Genomic DNA, 18,912 nt, shown 5'->3' with positions numbered 1-18,912 from the left:
CCAAACAAAGCACAAGATTCTAATGATGGTTTTAATTGTGCCTGCACCGTGGCTCACCACGCTCTCCCCAGGGCTGCACACACCCAGCCCCTGGGGAGTCAGAGCTGACAGAGGGTGATTAGATGCCCTTGCCGTGAGGGTCTGGGGGTTTCTGACCTAATTGTCATGCACAGCACCACAACTCCCTGCCCATTAGGTGGCTCATGCCACTGTCTGGCCTGAGATGAATGAAAGTAGGCCAAAAGAGACCCTGCAGAGGAAGCTGCTGAAAATCGCGTTTCAGTGTGGCGCTGCCGTCATCCCCCCGCAGATCAGTTCCCCCCTCCCTCCCTTCAGCAGGTGCCGGTGCCATTGCAGCACGGCAGAGCGCAGGGCTGCAGCAATAGCACCGTCTGCTCTCCACGCCTGCTCCCCGTTGTTCCTCCCTGGGCAAAGCTGCACACGTGCAGCACTCAGAGCCCCCCTCCTCTGGCCAGCCTCCGAAAGCAGCGTGGGTCCCCTTGCCCTCCCTGGCTCTCCTGGCACCGCGCTGCTCCGCAGGGATCACAGGACTCAGGCATCAGAAACACCTTTTATTGAACAACACACAAAAAAACACAAACTACAGACTTAGCATCCCTCAAACAGGCTTCAACACCCCTGGTGCACAGCCCCAAGGGGGACCACGTGGCTGTTGCGGATTAAATCCCAAGCCTGGGACCACAAACATATCTGTGCGCTGTGCTGCTGCGTCTTCCTTCCAGTGCTCCCCAAAGTCCAGAGCCCCCCCGCAGGCAGCTGCCAAGCACACACAACAGGGATGCCCGTTACTCTCCGCCAGCCCCTCACACAGCGACCTCAGCCCCCCAGACCCTGCCTGCCCCTCATGTGTGGCACGGCACCACCCTGAGACTTGCCCCATGAGCTGCAGCAGCCACCCCACCGTGCACCCGCTCCTCCCCTCCCAGGGAGCGCCTCGCAAGCCTCTCTGCTCCGTCACACGGGAGTTCGTCACCTCCTGGCTGTCATCTGCAGCCACGTCCCAAGGACATTTGACCGGCTGCCACCTCGTGACTGCCCTCTCCAGCTCCCGTGACCTCCCTGGCCACGTCTGTCGGTGTCTGAGAGCCGATGTGCTGCAGAAACTGCCAGCAGCCAGGAACCTGCCGCCTGCCCTCTGCTGTGATGCCCAGGCCACCCGCAGTGCCCTCTCCGTGACGCTCACCTCACACCCCCTACGTGCTGGTGTAGGGGCACCCAAACTGCTCCCTTTCCCCGGTTTCCACTGCCAGCTGCACCACCACGTGCAGACTGTTTACAACATCAGCACAGAACTTGGGTGACTTTGGCAACGACTTACATTTAAAGTCCTCTCCAGCTATGCTGCTGTGCATCCAACGCGCTCCCTTCCTCCTCAGTGCTTTCTTTATCTTCAGACCTAGGGTAGGAGCAGGAAGGGAGTTGCCCTAAGTCACCAAGCCCAACAGCACTGCCTTCCCTCTCCTCTCCCCTCCTCACGCACACCGCATGGCAAGGGTCCAGGTCCAGGCTCTGGCCTTACTGTTGCCTACAACTGCATCTGAGCCCAAGGGGAGCAGACTTACTCGTCTATTTCCAGCTGCTCCGTGGAGAGACATTGCCTCAGCTCCTTTCTCTTCACCACCATGAGGATGAGCCCGATGAGGACGGGCACAAAGAGGCAGAAGGTGAGAAGCAGCCACATCTTCAGCGGGTCCTTGTTCTGCAGGCCTGCTTCATCTAGGCACAGGGAACAACCTCCTTCAGCCCACAGCAGCGCACTTCTCGGGACAACAATGCTCCCCCTGTGCGAGCCGCAGCCAGGAAGGGAACAGCAGCAACCTGGGCCTGGGCAGGTGGGCCTAGGTGGCCCTGCTTGAGCAAGGATGCTGGAGAAGACCTGCTAAGGTCCCTTCCAACCTCAAGGGCCTGTAATTCTGTTATTCTGCTCCAACACCTGCCCTATTTCTTTTCTCCTTCTCCACAGCCCAGGAATGCTCTCTTCCCGTGATAAGAGCAACCCAGCCGGGTCGCTGCCCTCGCTGCTCACCAGCGCTGAACGGGCTGTCTTTGCTCCCTCCCTGCCTCCCTGCTTTCTCCTGGCAGTTTGGTGGCTTCCAGCCAGGATGGCAATGGCAAGTCCCTTTGTTATTGCACACCTGCGTGACAGAGGGAGAGAAATGATTTCTATCAGCTACAAAAGATCACGAACACATTTCCTTGCTTTTGCAAGCCGCATCTTGGGAGAGTGGAATGGTCCAAAAAAAACAAGGAGACGTGGCACTGTCACTTACCCCATGATTGTTGCATTTTGTCTTTATGTCACAATTATAGTTCAAGACAGCAGCAGACACACACTTCTGTTTCATGCAGATCTAAAACACAAATGTAGAGGTCAGCAGACAGCACGCAATGGGCAGTAACACCCTTCTCCTACTTGGGAGGGACACGGGTTTCAAGCCTGACCCCATCCGATGGGGTTCGCACAATCCATGCACCAATCCCAACCTGTTCAGGATGCAACCAAAGGAAAAGCCACTGCCCGTGGGTCTCCAACTCCACCACTGCAGAAACACTTTCTACAAGTCCTCCTTTTCACAAGACAGCCACAGCACGTCTAAGGACCACTTTACCTTGTGGTCACCACAGACAGTGCCATCCTTCACCAGCATCAGGTCCCTCTCTGTGGGAGGCTTCATGTAGTCCAGTGTGACGCACAGCGTGTTCTTCACCCGAGCATAAATCACCGCAGCCTTCTCCTTGGTGAAAGGCACATTACCTGGATATTCGCAGATGAGCTTCCCGCATTGGAGATTCCTGCAAAGGCATGGAGGCAGAGGACTTCACACAAGCCACCTTCATCCTTTTGTTCCTCTCCGTCGGTCGCAGTGAGGGCATAAAGAACAGATCCCAACCAGCCGATTTGCAGCACATGGACATGGCATGCTTACATCTGCCACGGGCCTTTCTCTCATCTGCCTCGCAGCCCACACACCCTGGGACAGCTCCTCCCCGGTGGCAAGGGTGACACGTCCGTGCTCCCGTCCTGCCCTGCAGTGCAGCCGGGCTCCCTGCTGTCATGGACCTAGCCAGAGGCCCATGGTGTTTCTACAGCACTTACTTCCATGCACAGCTGTGGTACCCGCTGTGATTGGAGCCGCAGTGTCCCATTCTGTCCCTTTGGCCATTAATTTCCTCGTAGCAGGCCAAGGGTGCATTTTTGGCCCCTGCAAACACATACCATCACTCATGGACTGGCACAAGGCCTCTCTCTCCACCTCAGGGCTGGACATCGCTGCTGGGGCCACCCGCTGCCCGACGACGCTGCGGGCTGCCTGCTCTCACAGGCACTGGGTGCCGTGGCCATGCAGGAGCCTGGACACAACGCTCTCCCTGCCCTGCTCCTAACAGCCTGCTGCTGCATGGTGCTGCAGCTGCCACCCAGCCTCACCACAGCCTGCCCGTCAGCTCTGTGCTACAAGACTGAAGGCAAGAGACCTCCCAGCACAAGTTTTCCTCCATGTTTGCTGCCTGTTTTTGCCTGCACACAGGCTGGGCTGCCAGGGTCTCCTGTTTCGATGATTCTTCTCCACAGCCTTACATTTCATGCACAGCAAACAGCCCCCCTGCAGCAACCTGTTGCCCTTACCTTTGCCGAAGATCTCCTGACACTGCTTGTCAGCTGTCTGGCAAACTCCTCTGTAGCAAAAGGCGGTGTTCCTGCTGCAGGGATGCCCGTCCATGACCCACTGGTTGGGTGTGCACTCCCCAGAGGTGCCGTTGCAATATTCCTTCAGCTCACACTCGTCCTCGGGGCTGGTTCTACACAACGTGCCGCTTTTCGCAAACTATTGGAAAGAGAACAAGAGCAGCTTTGCCTAGCACATGCACTCACAAACAACAGGACAGATTTCCTCCTTGTGCAAAGCAAATATTGGCTTTGCAGTTTAGATCAGGATTGGGAAAAATCTACCCACACAATTTCAAAGTTCTCCACAAACCAGGTTTACCCCCACAACATTAACACGTGTCTGTACAGTTGACGTCCTTCATCTTGGTACTTCAGGAGAAGGCACGGTACCTGCTCCTTAAAACACCTTCCTGGCACAAAGGCACTGGCACCACTACATCACACAGCTCACTCCCCTATGCTCTCCGACCCCTCACATCAGCAGGACAGCCAGTATTGCAGCTGGAAACGCAGCCACTTTTCCCCACCGAGTCCCATTACACGTTCTGCACACATGAAGGTATTCCTGAGTGTGCCCGCTGCTGCTGCACAGCTTACCTTGCACTTCCAGCAGCATGGTCCTGACAGGCACTGCACCCCTTTCCTCCTTTTGCACCCCACAGTACAACACAGATCACGCCGGCACTCCTGGAGGGACCAGCACAGGCAGTCAGGAACTCAGCAGAGAGCTTGGGCTTCCCCTCAGCAGCGGCTGTCTGCAGCCTCCTGATGAGGCATGAGATTCACACCCCTCTTTGGAGAGCTCTTTCCCCGGCGGCGCGGGGCTTGGCTCTTTCCTGCAGTACTGAGGCTCACAACTAACCTCTGCTGACCCGCAGTCACAAGCCTCTCCTGGCTCCACCACTTTGTTGCCGCACACAGGAGCTTTATACGACACGTCCATCGTTGGCCTGTTCAACAGACACTGCCCTTCTCCAGTGGCAAGGAAACGCTGAAAGTCTCTTATGCTGCATCTGCTGAAGGCTTTGGTGCCAGCTGAGTGCCTGTAAGCCAGAGGACAAGGCTGGCACCCACATGGGTGGCATGGACAGAGCACTTGGGGCTTCACCCTGCAAACCCCGGGCACGCTGCGAGGATGGGGAGCCTTACACCGCACTGGGCTGCATTATGCAGACGGCTCCTGCGCAGTGACAGCTCCTGGGGTCGTCGTACACCATCCCCAGGCTGAGCCCCAGCAGCTGGGCCACGACGACTGAGAATGCCTCCAGTGTCATTGCGCTTCGGTACTGCGAGGGCAACAAGGGCAGACCTCGGAGCGCTGTCCTTGCAGCAAACTCATGCTCTGCCTCAGGGCTCCAGGGGGCTGCGAGGCACTGACAGCCCTGGGATCCCTGCTCCATCGCCCCCAGGGGCTCTGTGCCCACTGGAGCAGCACCTCGTCCTTTGGGTAGGCGTGGGCTCGCCTGGAGGCACAGCTCAGCACCGTGCCAACACACGGAGGCTAGGGGTACAAACAGACTGCGTACCAAGGCAACCCCTCCAGCGTGGTTCTTGAGACACAGCTTCTTCGCAGAAGATACCCCCACAGAAGGGGACTGCTCCCTGTAACTGAGGAACGGGGCAGACTGAGCCCTACACATGCTGCTCATGTGTATGCTCATGCTGCTGTATCTTCACCATCCTACTCCTCATTCCCATGCCAGCTAACACAGCCATCCCCTTCTTACACGAATAAGAATGTTATGTCCTCTAGCCGCAAAACACGATGCATGTTTTTCCACTGCAAAAATCTCTGCAGCAACTCCTCAGCATCTCCCGTGGTAGGAATTTTGTTCTTTTCTGTCCAAAACTCCAGTGAAGAGAGTACTATCGTCAGATTGAGGTGTGTAAACATCTGGAAGCAGACAGACACCATGGCTGGTCCAGAGCCCAGCTGCTCAACAATTTCCCACGTGCTTTTCCATACCACTGCAACACATTTGCCACGCACAACCAAAAGCAACTCACGCTGTTCACGTAGCTGAAAAGCTGGACTATCTTGGCTGTCACAGCATCCTTGTCTGCTCCCATGTATTCATACTGAAAGACAACAGACACAGGAGCATCTGAGTGCACCGTGCGAGGCAGCAGGAGCAGCTCTCCACGGCTCACTGCAGCTCCTGCCATAACAAATAATTATCCATGCCCAAGGGAGTTAGTTTCCATTTCATGGAGACTGTCAAGCCCCATGCACACTTCCCTTGATGTTCCGTGAAGCTCTGAAATTGTTGCAGTTTTTTTCCTAGAGAAAATTTATGACGGAGAGGATGCAAAGACTCACCAGAGCTTTGTCCAAAACTGCATGCATTTCCAGATATCGTGGGGATCTGTGGACAGCTTCCTTGCCCTTAAGGAAATACAAACCCAAAACAAACCACAGCAAACTAAACAGCAAGAAAAACACCCCCATAAAGTACCCAGAGCGACTACCCTCTGCAATTTGTATCAACTTGCAGAAAAGACATTTAGTTCCACAGTCAATTAATGGGCTCCACAATGATTTGGAGCTGTAGGACAAACAGTACCAAACTTCTAGGAAAACATTCCTTCCATGATCCACAACACAATAACATCAGCCACAGATTCAGGCTGTATTCATAGCAACAGAAGTTTACAGAACTCCTTGTGGCTGCAAGGAAGCCCCATCCCACTGGCCCAGGCTGAGCCTGCGCTGCCATCAGACCCCCCTCCTGACCTTGTCCTTAGCACCGGTGAGTCACGAAGCCCTTTAGCATTGGATGTACCAAATACATGCAGGAACAAACACTACTGCACAAACTGAAGCAGCCTTCAGCTAAAGATTTCCTGGGCCTACTGCTACAACTGCACCAAAACCACACTGCCTCGAGGCATACTCACTGCTGCTCCTTCCCACGGCTCCGGTGACACCTCTGCAGCCCAGGCAAGGGAGCTGTTTTCTACAAATGGCTGCATCTCTACATTTTCATTCCGCATTTGATAAACGAGGTGCTGATACCCAGCTGCAGCCTCCAAAGGCCTGATCCCATAGCTGGTATTTGCGAGCTGCAGGACCCCGCTGCAAAGCAAAGGCACGAGCGGCAGGAATGGCTCCTCCACCAGCCCAGCACCACTGATACCAACAGAGCCTGGTGCTCTTACTAGTGCCTGTGTCACAGGGCAAAGGCAGCCCGAGGCTTACCTCAGTCCAGAGCAGGTGCTAAGTGCCACGAGTGACACCGGGAAACCCTCCACATAGCCTTCGTAGAAGCAGTCACGCTGGAAGGAGTAAAGCCGTGTCTGCGGTGTGGTGCCTCCTCCCTCGAGACCTGCAGTGTGTGGCAGTGTGGAAGGCGCCAGACCTTGCTGCTACCTGTGCCATGGTCCCCGTCCCTGCAGAGGACGGGCTCCCGGTGGGAGCATGCAGCGCACGTGGGAGAAGCACGGCACTGCGGGCTTCCCTGGGAGCAGACACCTGCACAGACCACTGCTTGGTCTTCGTCCCTTCATCAGCTCCTCACTGTCCCTGGGAACTCGTGATGGCTGCAGCGGGGTGTGAGCTGATGCACACCCTCACCAGGGCTGCCCTGGTGGATCAGTGCCCGAGGCGAGCAAGAGATTTACAGATCATCCCTGCAGAAGGAAACCTCACCACATGCTTCTTCAGGTATACCTCTGCAGCAAGCACTGTTCCCAAAATCGCGCAGCACACAGGGCATATCGTACCTCGACACGCGCAAGCTCGGATTTCGCCAGCCCCCCTCGGCCGTCCGTATAAATCCTGAGATCCTCTGGCAAGAACACTCTGCGCACAGAGCACAGACGGAGCCCTGGGGTCCCCGCTCGGCGCCCCGCAGCCCCCGCGGCCGTGTCCCCACTCACTGCTGCCGCAGGCGCACGGTGCGGGGGGTGCCCGCGATGGGGATGCTGTAGGCGCGGGAGCGCGGCGGGGCTTGGCGGCGGGGCTGTGCCGGGGACCGGGGCTGTGCCGGGGACCGGGGCTGCCCGGGCACCTCTCCCCCGGGGCCGATGCCCCGCGCCGGCAGCCCCAGCGCCACCAGCCCCAGCGCCACCAGCCCCAGCGCCGCCCGCATCGCCGCCGCCAACGGCCGCCGCCAACGGCCCCGAGAGAGGCGCGGACGCGCGGCTGCACCCAGCGCCTTTATTGCCCGCGGCGCCCGCCCCCGCACGGCCCCCGCTCCGAGGGAGGATCCGGCCCCGGCTCCGGCTCCGGCCCCGCTTCGCTGCCGCTCTCCTCGGTGGTCGAGCTGCGGGGAGCGCAGGGTGGCGGCTCAGCCCCGGCCCCGCCGGGCTCCGCACCGCCCGCCGGGCACGGGGCTGTCTCACCTCTCCCAGCTGGGCAGGCTGCCGGCCTCCGACCTGGGGGCACGGGGCGGGCGTGAGGGCGCCGGGCACCCGCTGCTGGCTGCACCCCGTGGGCCCCAGAACGGCACACTTCCCCAAAACGCGCTCCCCACATGCACACTTCCCCAACACCCGCTCCCCGCATGCACGTGTGCACCCTGGTGTTTTGGGAGAGCGAGTTCAGTCGGGAACGCGCTGCCACGATGCGCAGGTAACCCCCGAGGAGCATGCCTGCACCCCTCTGGGCAGCATGCAAGTTCTTCGAGGGACAGGCGGAGGATAATGTGCTCTGTGTCCTGACCCAACCCTGCTCCCCCCTGCTCCCCACGTGCCCATGCTCTCTCCCACCCACTCTCCTTCAAATCTGGTCAGAACATGTCCAGGAGCTGCTCACTGCCCCAAACCCCTGCCTATCTCCCCCACCCAGAACAGCGGATTCGCAGGAACCAAGCCACATTAACTTACACATCACTTTGCGATCTGTTCCTCGCACAGTGTCTCATCAGCTGGGTCCACCTCTTAATCAGGATGATGCAGCAAATAAGGATGGGGATGAGAATGCAGAGGACCAGCAGCAGCCGATTTTTCAGCAAGCCCTTAGGAAAGCTTTTTGTGACAGTATCTAGGGAGACAACCACACACACAACCCCAGGTAAGGGCCAGGCAATGCCAGTGGCATCTGCTCTGTCACAAGACCGACGAGGCTGTTTCTGGGACCATGGGAGCAGCCACTGCCCCCGGTAAAAGCGCTGGGCACCCAGAGCCGCCGCGCAGGACTCACCACCACGGCCCCGCAGCTGCTGCCCGCTGTTGATGCTGCCGCCTATTAAAGATCCCCGAGTCTTGCACTGGGGCGGGTTCCAGCCCGGGCTGCAGTGGCAGTTCTTTTTGTTATTGCACACCTGCAAACACCAGGGTGGGAAGAAAACATTCCCCACCTGTAAAAACTTGTACTAAGGAGCACTGCTAAGCTTTCACTCGCACTGTTTTCCTACCCACTCCTTCTCACACGCAGACCAGTGCAAGCCCCATGCTGCGGTCACAGCCAGACACCAGTGCCACTTGGCACTGCTGCTGGACACCCCTGACCGGGATTCCTCTGTGTCCTGCTCCACTGTTCCCCAGGCTGCCTCTCACCTGGTCATTTCCAACACTATTTCAATTATGTGCAGTTAAATCCTCTTCAGATACTCTCTTCCAGTTTTCTGCTAATCTAGACAAGCAAATACTCCACATTCCCTCATCTCATTTATATTTGGTCTTGGAACAGAAAGTACGTTAGGTATTCTCACTTAATTTCTCCCACAGTTGCTGCATAACAGTTTTGGAGAACGAGTGTTAGCCCAAAACACAGGTTTAGCCAAGTCCCAAGCAAGCGACTGTAGGCACATGAGAAGATCCTCTCTCTTCTTCAGCATATCAGTCAACATGACAAGACCACCCTAACAGCACTGTTACTTACTCCATGCCCATGGCATTTAGTCTTCACATTGCAGTCATACTTCAGGACTGAATGTGGGTGGCACGTGCCATTCACACAAACCTGAAAGTCCAAAAGGAAAAAATTCTGCTGGATACCTTTCCATCAGTCATTGTCATGCTAGCCATTATTCTAAAAAAGATTCCTAGGTTCAAAGAATGATCAGTAAGTCAATGGCACATGTAAAAATTACCAAAAATATAAGTACAAACCACCTTTAAATCATACTGCAAAATGGCAACTATTTCTAAAACTGCTGCAGTTGTGATAATTGTGTGTTATTTCCATGCTCACAAAACATTTCTTACCTTTCTAGGACCACATTTTGTACCATCTTTAACCAGGAGAGGATCTGGCACTGTTGGTCCACGCATAAAATCAAAAGACACGCACAGATGTTCTTGCACTTGAGCATAAATGATGGCACCCTTAATTTTTGTGAAGGGAATATGATTCGGGTATGTACATACTAGCTTTCCACATCCCAGATTCCTAAAAAATTCATTAGCATAGTAAATTAGAAGAGTGGGCACAGCACCTGATTGACCACAACGCTGGAGGCACAATTCAGGGAGGGAGATTTAAATGAAATAAGCACACAAGCCCCGACTGCTTGCACAGCTGGGTGGTTGATGAAGTTGTTTCTCAACACCCTGCAAGTCTCTGGTGCCCCCCCACACCTCGGGCTTTGCCACGGGTAAATGTCTGTCATTTCCACCACGGAGCGCTCCGCTCACCCCTACGTGTCCGTCCCTTATCCATCAGGACAAAGACCTGCTCAGCAGCACCGTCTCTTTTAAGAACAGCTAGAGCCAATAGTGGAAGAAAAGGCAGCCATGCAGGAGAAAACCCTACTGAAGAAGCTTCTGACAGACTTTTACACTTTGCATCAACAGTAAAGGGAAGCACAAATTAAACACGTGTTCTCAGTTAAACACTTCCCTCTCCCTTGAAACCTACAGCCAAGAGCAGGGCTGGTACCCATCCTTCGGGTGATTACCACAGTGTCCAAACCTATCCTGCTGGCTGTTGACTTCTTCGTAACAAGCCAAAGGAGCATTTTTGGCACCTGGAAGTTGGGAAATAATACTGATTATAACTGAGGGTAATACAGATTAGAATACCTGTGTTGGCTTTAACAGTTATCAGTTCTTATATCTGATGGAGTAAAACGTGACTACATCACTAATCTGCCCACATTTGAGTTGCAGGACAGACCTCTCAGACAATGGAATTACTGGAAAAGTCCCAGAAACCATCCACAAAATCTGGGTATTACTGTGGCTTGTTCTCTGCCCAGATGTATGGCTGGCTGTGTGTCAACGTTCATCCTGAAATCCTCATGTAAACCATCACCCTCCTATGGCCCATTCCTTTCCCCCTGCCACAAGCACAGGAAACCCAACACTAAGCATTCAAATCTGCACTGGCATTCCCAGTCCATGCCAGCGACAGCAGAGCTGCCCCGCTACCTGTCCCGTAGAGCCTCTGGCACTGCAGGTCAGCAGACTGGCAGCGTCCCTTGTAGCAGTACCCGGTGCCGTGCTCGCAGTCGTGCCCATCCTGCACGTAGAAATCGGGGGGGCAGGACGCGGAGGACCCGTTGCAGTACTCGGGCAGATCGCACTGCACGTCGGCGGGAGGGCGGCACAGCGAGTTTTTTGCTTTAAACTGGCGAGAGAGGCAGAAATTGTTCCTCTCTCCATCCTCAGGCACCCATCGGTGCAAGGACCCTCTGCAACAGCTCCCCAGTGCCAGGACCGCTGCTGGGCACCCAGGTCCCCCACACCCCGTCCCCATCCCCCGGATGCTATCTTGCCCATACATTATATGCTAGGGAAAGTGCTCATCTTGCTAAAGACAAAAGGCGGCACCAATATTGTTAAGTTTTTTTGGAGGTGATCGTCAGCAAAACCAGTAAGGTGGCTTATAGCCCTACTACAGTAAATACTCCACCTCCAGACCTCAAAAATGGCCTTAACTTCTGATAGTTATGAACATGCCTTACCTGGCAATTTTCACAGCACTGTCCTGAGGAACACTTCACGCCTGGTTTGAGCTTGCACTGGGAAGTGCAGCATTTGTCCACCGCACATGCCTGCAAGCACACCGTGAACCCTTTCCTGCTTCCCACCTCCTCAGCTGCCAGACAACCGCTGGCCCTGGCCCCCATCCCCCTAACAAACAGCACGCCTCGGGGGCCCCAAGGGAAGAGGACAGCTGCACATCCGTGCATGGCCGCAGAGCTGCATTATGAATCCCCAGGCCACCCCCAGCCCTGCCTGGGGCTGTTCCGGAGGGCAGGGGACACTCTGGCCCCCCGCTGGCCAGCGCTCACCGCCGTGGAGCCGCAGTCGCACTGCTCGCCGTGCTCCACCATGCCGTTGCCGCAGATGGCTGCTCTGGAGAGCGGGCCCCTCTGGACAACCCTGATGAAAGGGCACTCTGGATTCTGCTTGAGGAAGTTCTCAAAGTCTTCAGCGCTGCAGCTGCTAAAGGATTTTGCCCCACTGACACGTCTAAAACAAAGGATTATCCCTACTTGTGTACGTGCCAACATATCCACTGCTGTTCCACTTCTTAACATCTCTGTTCAGTTTGAGAACTTGCTCATGGGTGAGCATGAGGCAGGACAAGCAGTCCCCAGGGGCCTCTCAGCTCACTTGGCAAACCTGACTTTAACATGTGCTATTAGTAAGGATGAGAAGCATTCAGAAACATCTTGCTTTTGGAAAGAAAAGCTTTGTTTTTCGACGTAACCATCGAATCACAATTTATTCTTTTTTTTTTTTCCTTTCCCAGAGCAAGAACAGATGTCTCTGCGTTACTCTGCTATTTGTGGCAGGAGGGCACCCACGCCCGAGGCACACCGTGCCATCCTCCTCACAACGCCCCACGCCTCTGGCGGGCGAAGGCCGCGAAGGGATGCGAGGAACTCACAGCGCCTCCGAGTTCATCACACAGATGTGCCTGGGGCAGCGGCAGCCCCTGTTGTTGTCGTAGCTCATGCCCAAGCTGCGGGCCAGCATCTGGGCCAGGAGGACGGAGAACGACTCCAGGGTCACGCCGCGCTGGTACTGGGGGGCAGAGCCAGGCACTGGTGGTGGAGCTGCCCCGCAGGCACCCGGCCCCGGTGCCACCCCAGGGCCACGGTGCCAGCTCGGTCCCGGCCGCAGGCCTCGTACCACGGCCACTGCACCCGCAGTATCCCTCTGACACGCCTTGTCTGGAACGGTCGCACCCACGTAGGAAGCTTGGTCCCGGTACCTGAAACACAGGAGCTCTCTCTGGCCTCCAAGCCTCAGCAGCTTCGGGTCAAAGCCCCCAGGCCACAGAGGGCAGGGGGCTCTTGTTTGGTCCTCACTGCATCCCCACCTCACTTCCACAAGAGGCATCTAAGCCCTAGCAAAGTCTAGAGTTCCAAAGTACATGAATTTTACAGGTCACTACTGTCTGCTCTGAAATAATAATGACCGTCTGTTCTTACAGCAGTAGATAGGGCACTTCGTAGGGCCGCAGAGCAGCGCTGGTCATCTTCCACTTCAGCAACTGCATCAACACTTCTTCTCCATTCAGCCCGGTCTGAAATTTATTCTTGTCCATCCAGACCTCCATGGAGGACAGGGTAATGGTCATGTTAAGAGAACTGAACATCTGGAAAGTAAACGGGGGAAATGGCTACTCACATATGTTTCATTTCATGCCCTGTTTAAATGTTTATTCTTATTAGTAGCCACATCGCCTAAGGAAAATAGACAGGAGCAATTGGCAACTGATCTACTGCTGTGTATGATGAAAAAAGTATAGAGAATTAAAAAAAAAAAAATAGAAATAGCAATGTGTCCAAAAGAGAAGAAAAAAGTGTTTTTAAGCAGGATCTAATAAATCCAAAGAAAACATATCAATGAGTAAAGATATTAAATAGTGAAATGTGCAGAATGGACAAGTTGTCCTTTTCTGCATTTTTGGGGTTACCAGGGATAATATACTTCTCGCAATTTTAAATCAAACACTCATCCAAATGTATATGCTATGTACACAGACGGGAAAAAAAAACAGTCCCTTATGACAGACACAGGGAAAAAAAGCAGTGGTGGCTTCTAGCACATGCACACATGCATGCTCACCCCTCAGTGGAACTACTATAGGATAATACGGTATTGAAGTGATGTTAGCAATAGCTACTGATTTATTCTAGAGAAGCACTGAGTTAGAGCATGTGTTTGTGTTGGACAGCAAAGGATAAAGCCTTACTTTGACACAGCTCCTAACCCTGCCTAGACAAGACCTAGGGAAACCTGGAGCTTCTGACAGGCTAAACTAAAAAATCAATAGCTAAAAAGATGAGATTCAGTATTATCAGAAAGCACAGTTAATTATTATCTTCTCAAAAAATAGACAAATCCTACCATCACCTAGCTGTTAGTAGGCTGAAATAAAACCCCAAAATTTCTATTGCAGTATTTAAAGAATAGTTAAAACTTACACTGCTGACAGAGCTGATGATCTGAACTATCTTCTGCGTTACCACGTATTTGTCTGCACCCAGGTAGTTATACTGAAATACGACATGAGGTTGTACCTAGATTATTGACGTGCCGAAGCACATGGAGTTACCACGGCCTTTTGCCAAGTGGCTTTTACTGACTGACGGACAGCCACAAGCTACAGCCCGCACAAAGCCAGGCAGGACCACAAAAAAGACAATGGCAAAGCTCTGCAGCAGCTCTGTCCAGAGCAAAGAAAATAAATACAAAACAGGAACTGACTGATGCAAACCTACCAAATTCCTTTCCAAAATTAAATGGAGTGCCAACTCTCTGTGGTGCTTTGACAGTAACTGGAAAAGAGAGAAAAAAAAGTTCACCATTGTTAATTCATTTCTCCATTTTAGTCATGACATGTAAGAAAAGCTAACTTCTTTGACGGACCAAGAGACACCAGAACTGATGCTGACATCAGTGCCACCAACAGAGCAGCAAGCACTCACTTCGAGAGCTGTGTGCGCTTTGTAGGAGACCTCCTGCACTGCCGGCCTGGCCCCACTCTCAGTGCGGCTCTTTGCCAAGAGGAAATCTGTCATGCTCTCGTTGCTCATTTGATAAATGAAATGCTCGAAGGCGGGTGAATTAACCAGAGGCTCGATCCCATAGCTGGCGTTCTCAAACTGCAGCAAGCCCCTGTGAGGGGCACGGCAGCGCTGGGAACCCCGGCTTCCAGCAGGGGATGGGGAGGGCTGGGGAGCCGCGGGCACCGGCACGGCAGCGCAGGCGGCCCTGGTACCTGAGCCCGGAGCAGGTGCTGAGAGTCACCGCCGAGCCGGGGATGCCCTCGATGTGCCCGCGGTAGTAGCAGTCGCCCTAAACCACCGCAAACAAAGGGAAGCAAAGGGAACCACAGAGGCAGCTCTGACAGGCAACGGCACTATGAGGATTTTGTTCAGTCTCACTTTGGCTCAAGTATCTACAAACAATCTCAAATATCTACGTACTACAATAGTGTGAGGACAGGGCATTCCTGTGACAAAGCACAGCCCTGTCCCACCCAGCTCTGCTGAAGGACAGGGGAAAGAAGGGAAGTTCCACTCCCCTGCATAAAGGGTGACATCTCCCCATATACTGAACTACCCCACAATTAATCCAACCTAAGAACAAAGCATTACCTTGATCTGGGGCGAATCATAGTACAAAGATCCCTTCTCATTGTATGTGTAAATCCTGAAATCATCAGGTAAAAAGAACCTAGAACATAAATACAGCAAAATCCTCTGAAAACACCCTGAGGAGTGCTTACCTGGAGCTTCTCAAGCTCGCACTGGGTCCTGCAGCAGGCACTGCCACACCGATGGTGCTGGGGCTTCTTGCAGATCCAAAACCCGCTGCCACCAGCGGTCATGGGCACAAGCATCCCTCCAGCCCTGCTCCAGCCCCTCACAGCCCCGCACAATTGGGTGCGTGGCACACAAACACGCATCCTCTGCAGGTGACCGGTACCATCCCATGCCAGAGGGGCCTCCAGGGGGACCGCACAAGCCAGCAGGGCTCAGCTGGGGCAGCACCAGGGCACTTACTGCTGCTGGAGGTGAATGGTGTACGGCCTCCCCTCTATCGCGAGGACGTAGGACAGCGAGCCCTTGGGTGTGCAGAAGAGCAGAGAAAGGCAGAATTAGGAACAACAACCGTAGAAAAGCAAGCTCAGAGGGCAGGCTGCAAGTGAGGACAGCTGCAGGAGCTCAACAAGCAAACGCTCCTCACGGGACAGGCTGAGCCTCTGTGGCTGCAGTTACAGCTGCCAGCACACACCACCCAGCAGTCACCCCTCTGCCACCAGCAGAGCACGGCCTCCTGCGTATATGCCCATTCGTGCCTACACACACATAGGTAGGAAATAAGAGGGGTGCTCAAGTACCGACTCTCCCGTTGTGTTTGGGGGCAACTGCAGTGGGACTGTGATTTGCAACAGTACTCGTGAACCTGGAGAGAGAAAGAGAAAGAGAAAGAGCCGTGCGAGGCATTACCGGGCACAGCCCCACCGCCCGTGCTGTGGGCCCATGGGTGCCTGTGGACGGACTCACGCAGCGCGGCCAGCAGCACCGCCAGCAGCACCAGGCAGGGCCCCATGCTGCGGCCTGGCTGCTAACGGCCCCACCAGTAACCGCCCCACGCTGCGGCCGTTGGGGACCGTTCCTGTACCAGGAAAGCAGGAGCAGACAAGAGCGCTTTTGTACAAAACTGGCATCTTTATTGCTCGTTTCTTACAAAGGGGTTCGGTAAAAGCCCTTTCGTTGCACCCAAACACTACAAAACTGGCACGGCACAGTCCCGGAGGCGCACAGAAACAGGCGACGTTGCTCCCAGTGCAACGTTTTAAATGAGTATGGGACATGAGCAACATTTCCCGCTCCTTCAAACCTAATCAGGTGACACGGATGAGTGTACACTTTAAAAAGTCAGTAGTCATACTCAATATTTAATACATTTAAAATTTGAGCAATTTCCTTTCCATGGAACTGTTTTGAAAAACTGCATGTTCATTGCCCTAGACTCTGCCCTGCAAGTATTGCTAACATGCACACCGAAGTATAAAAACTTAACTATTAGAAGGCACCATTTTCAGCATAGTTTTAGTTCACACGTACAGCTTTAAATACAATTAAGTACGTCTTCCTCCAGGATTACTTCGTGACTTGGGTTCCCTCCTCTCAAACACACCCAGCAAACCTGGCTGCTCGAGGGGCTCGGCCAGACATCGCCTTACCAAACAGCAAAGCTAGGTACTTACAGACAGACAGCCCCAGCTGCGTACAATACAGTAAGTAGGAAGTGATTATCTTGGAACAAACAGAAGACCCCCACAAGTAAGTCTGGTGATACCTTAGCTGACATTTTACATATTTTAATAGTGCTATAAATCTTAGTCTAAGTTTATGGGAAACCACAAGAGTTCAAGTATTTTATTACTGCAAATGCAAACACTATATATAAATATATTTATATATGTATATACGAAGGAAAAGATTTTTTTGGCAATATTATGGGGGATCTTTACAGAGCGCATTTGTACTCAGTGGCTAGCACAAAGTGAGAAAGCCAAGCACACTTTTCAGTATTTTTTTCAGATTTAGCAAGTTTGAGCAATAGATTTCTATTTGTCACCACCATCATTCAGTTTCTACTTACAGCACAACCGTATCACAATTAACAGATCTCCTCTGCTCACACACCAAGTGCTAAACACTCCATTTCAGAAGCAGTATTAAAACCTGGTTTAGTCAACGTTACAGAAACTGACGACAGTCTAATGTACTGCAAGTTAGCTATATAAGCATCCTGACTGACATGAAAAGGGTTTGAAGATTAGGTGACAAAGTTGCATTGGTCAACAGGCTCCTGTCTAAAGTGCACGGAGGAGCTCAGGTGGTCTAAGCAGATACACATTTTTTTTGCTTCTCAGTGTTCTGCTGGGACTCCTTTGTAGTCTTTAGATTCAATTTAAAACCTAAGAGCACTCCGTTTTTTTAAAAAACAAAATATGGCCATGTCTTTTCGTACCTTTATTTTCCTTGCCCATTCACGGTATTAGTGGAAGTTAGTGCAGGATTCTCATTTAGCAACTCACAATTACTAATTTAAAAACATTAAATTAAACGTAACGTTCATATAGTACAGCTCAGTGTCAGTCAGCATGAAATTAAGAATTTAAGTGCATTATTACACATCAATAAACATATATACATGCATAAACATGTTTACAATATATTTATCTTCCTCTGATAAAGTACACTGATACCTTGTTCCGCTTGTGCCATTTCCGTAAATGGGTAGCAGTTTCCAGTCTGTGCAAAATAAGTTTTAAATTAAAGGGCCAGATTTCCTTGATTTGATGCTAGTATGGGCTACTTTAATTCTTCACTGTACATTTGGAAAGATGACAACAAATAATTTCATTATTAGGGCTCATCACAGAAATGGGGAAACGAAAAGCAACTCCTAAGTGCTGTACTTTAAAGATTAATCAACTGCAGACTGCTCCACTTCCAGCTGGGCAGTCCCGCTGCAGTTTACAAAGCCACAATACTCAGACAGATCTAAGAACAGGTTTGATGTTTTCAGTTCTTGTAGCTTTGGTAGAGGTATTTAGTTTAAAGTTTTACATTCCTTGTTTCAATATCTCATTTGCCTTATCCAAGGCTGCAGACGGAAGGCGTTCTGGGATTGCCATGGGCCACTCAATGCAAGACGGATAAATGCAATTTCTGCTTTGCTTCAGCGAACAGGTCAGCTCACATGAAGGCATCAAAGACGCCAAAAGCTATTTGGGAGGCAAAGGTGCTGGTCGAGAAGGAAAATAATGTCCCTGAGGTAAACATTTTTGCTGTGATGGAAGAGGTCCCTGAGGTACACATTTCTGTTGCGGAGGAGGTGGCCTGCAAGGGGGACAGAGAAGCTGTTGTGAGTTCAGATGACTATATCTAAAAACACACATAGTAAAGCTGCCCCTTCCTCTTGCCTTGCACTAGCATGCCCCAAGGCTGATGGCAGACTGCCACCTTTCGCACTGCTTCTAGCACACCCAGCTCCCAGAGCTAAGGCTTATTTCAACCACCTCATGGTCAAACTCTTTCAGCTGCCTGAATTTCTTCCTACAGTTTCAATGAACTGTTTTGGGAAAAATTGTTAAAAGACCCCCACAAGTTTCTCACCAACACAAGCTATTTAAAAATACTCCCTCTCTTGACACATCGTACTTTCCAGATATTTTACCGCATGGGCATTAAGATCTTAGAAATACAATTCAAAAGTAAAATGAAAAATAAAGGAAAACTATTCAAAGTTAATTAAAAAATGATCCAAATGTACTTGGTGATAGTATTCATGAATCA

General features: G+C 52.5%; 3 protein-coding genes across 5 annotated transcripts in view; all 3 read right to left on the bottom strand.

The window, feature by feature from the left end:
- Positions 1-569: 569 nt before the first annotated feature.
- On the bottom strand, positions 570-7,914 carry LOC118177471 (disintegrin and metalloproteinase domain-containing protein 2-like). 2 transcript variants are annotated; one of them, XM_035345191.1, is made up of 19 exons: positions 7,568-7,914; positions 7,412-7,490; positions 6,888-6,964; positions 6,587-6,764; positions 6,009-6,074; positions 5,696-5,767; positions 5,416-5,582; positions 5,152-5,296; positions 4,838-4,974; positions 4,551-4,731; positions 4,286-4,375; positions 3,647-3,845; positions 3,119-3,224; positions 2,631-2,814; positions 2,292-2,372; positions 2,048-2,156; positions 1,584-1,737; positions 1,340-1,417; positions 570-777 (listed from the first exon to the last, which is right to left on the bottom strand). In XM_035345191.1, the coding sequence occupies exons 1-18, from the start codon at positions 7,777-7,779 to the stop codon at positions 1,342-1,344; spliced, it is 2,313 nt and encodes a 770-aa protein (XP_035201082.1). In that variant the 5' UTR covers positions 7,780-7,914; the 3' UTR covers positions 570-777; positions 1,340-1,341. The 2 variants fall into 2 exon arrangements, with proteins under 2 accessions (XP_035201082.1, XP_035201083.1); XM_035345192.1 differs by having other exon boundaries at positions 5,215-5,296.
- Positions 7,848-16,150, bottom strand: LOC118177355 (disintegrin and metalloproteinase domain-containing protein 32-like). Its single transcript, XM_035345001.1, has 20 exons — positions 16,105-16,150; positions 15,996-16,003; positions 15,601-15,695; positions 15,193-15,271; positions 14,814-14,890; positions 14,521-14,710; positions 14,314-14,370; positions 14,017-14,088; positions 13,018-13,184; positions 12,471-12,797; positions 11,869-12,049; positions 11,539-11,628; positions 11,003-11,201; positions 10,491-10,599; positions 9,839-10,022; positions 9,513-9,593; positions 8,832-8,952; positions 8,516-8,672; positions 8,033-8,065; positions 7,848-7,953 (listed from the first exon to the last, which is right to left on the bottom strand). The coding sequence occupies exons 1-20, from the start codon at positions 16,148-16,150 to the stop codon at positions 7,848-7,850; spliced, it is 2,379 nt and encodes a 792-aa protein (XP_035200892.1).
- A 99-nt stretch (positions 16,151-16,249) lies between these two features.
- Positions 16,250-18,912, bottom strand: part of ADAM9 (ADAM metallopeptidase domain 9) — a 28,579-nt gene continuing 25,916 nt past the window's right edge. For both annotated transcript variants that reach the window (XM_035345187.1, XM_035345186.1), the window contains exon 22: positions 16,250-18,456. In XM_035345187.1, the coding sequence (XP_035201078.1) occupies positions 18,342-18,456 (115 nt within the window). In that variant the 3' untranslated portion in view covers positions 16,250-18,341. The remainder of the gene's footprint in view (positions 18,457-18,912) is intronic.

This window comes from Oxyura jamaicensis, chromosome 22 (genome assembly GCF_011077185.1).
Source record: "Oxyura jamaicensis isolate SHBP4307 breed ruddy duck chromosome 22, BPBGC_Ojam_1.0, whole genome shotgun sequence".
NCBI lineage: Eukaryota > Metazoa > Chordata > Aves > Anseriformes > Anatidae > Oxyura > Oxyura jamaicensis.
The sequence above is the reverse complement of the archived record's forward strand: the minus strand, read 5'-3'. Positions and strand labels throughout refer to the sequence as shown.

What these genes read in the sequence shown, in the direction of transcription:
- LOC118177471 (XM_035345191.1), bottom strand. Translation starts at nt 7,779, where the DNA reads ATGCGGGCGGCGCTGGGGCTGGTGGCGCTGGGGCTGGTGGCGCTGGGG. An exon ending in CATGCTGCTGGAAGTGCAAG is followed by an intron (nt 3,846 to 4,285) that starts GTAAGCTGTGCA and finishes TCTTTCCAATAG; the next exon opens with TTTGCGAAAAGCGGCACGTT. An exon ending in GAGCAGCTGGAAATAGACGA is followed by an intron (nt 1,418 to 1,583) that starts GTAAGTCTGCTC and finishes CTCCTACCCTAG; the next exon opens with GTCTGAAGATAAAGAAAGCA.
- LOC118177355 (XM_035345001.1), bottom strand. Translation starts at nt 16,150, where the DNA reads ATGGGGCCCTGCCTGGTGCTGCTGGCGGTGCTGCTGGCCGCGCTGC. An exon ending in GAAGTGCCCTATCTACTGCT is followed by an intron (nt 12,798 to 13,017) that starts GTAAGAACAGAC and finishes CCTGTGTTTCAG; the next exon opens with GTACCGGGACCAAGCTTCCT. An exon ending in GCGACTGCGGCTCCACGGCG is followed by an intron (nt 11,629 to 11,868) that starts GTGAGCGCTGGC and finishes GTGTGCTTGCAG; the next exon opens with GCATGTGCGGTGGACAAATG.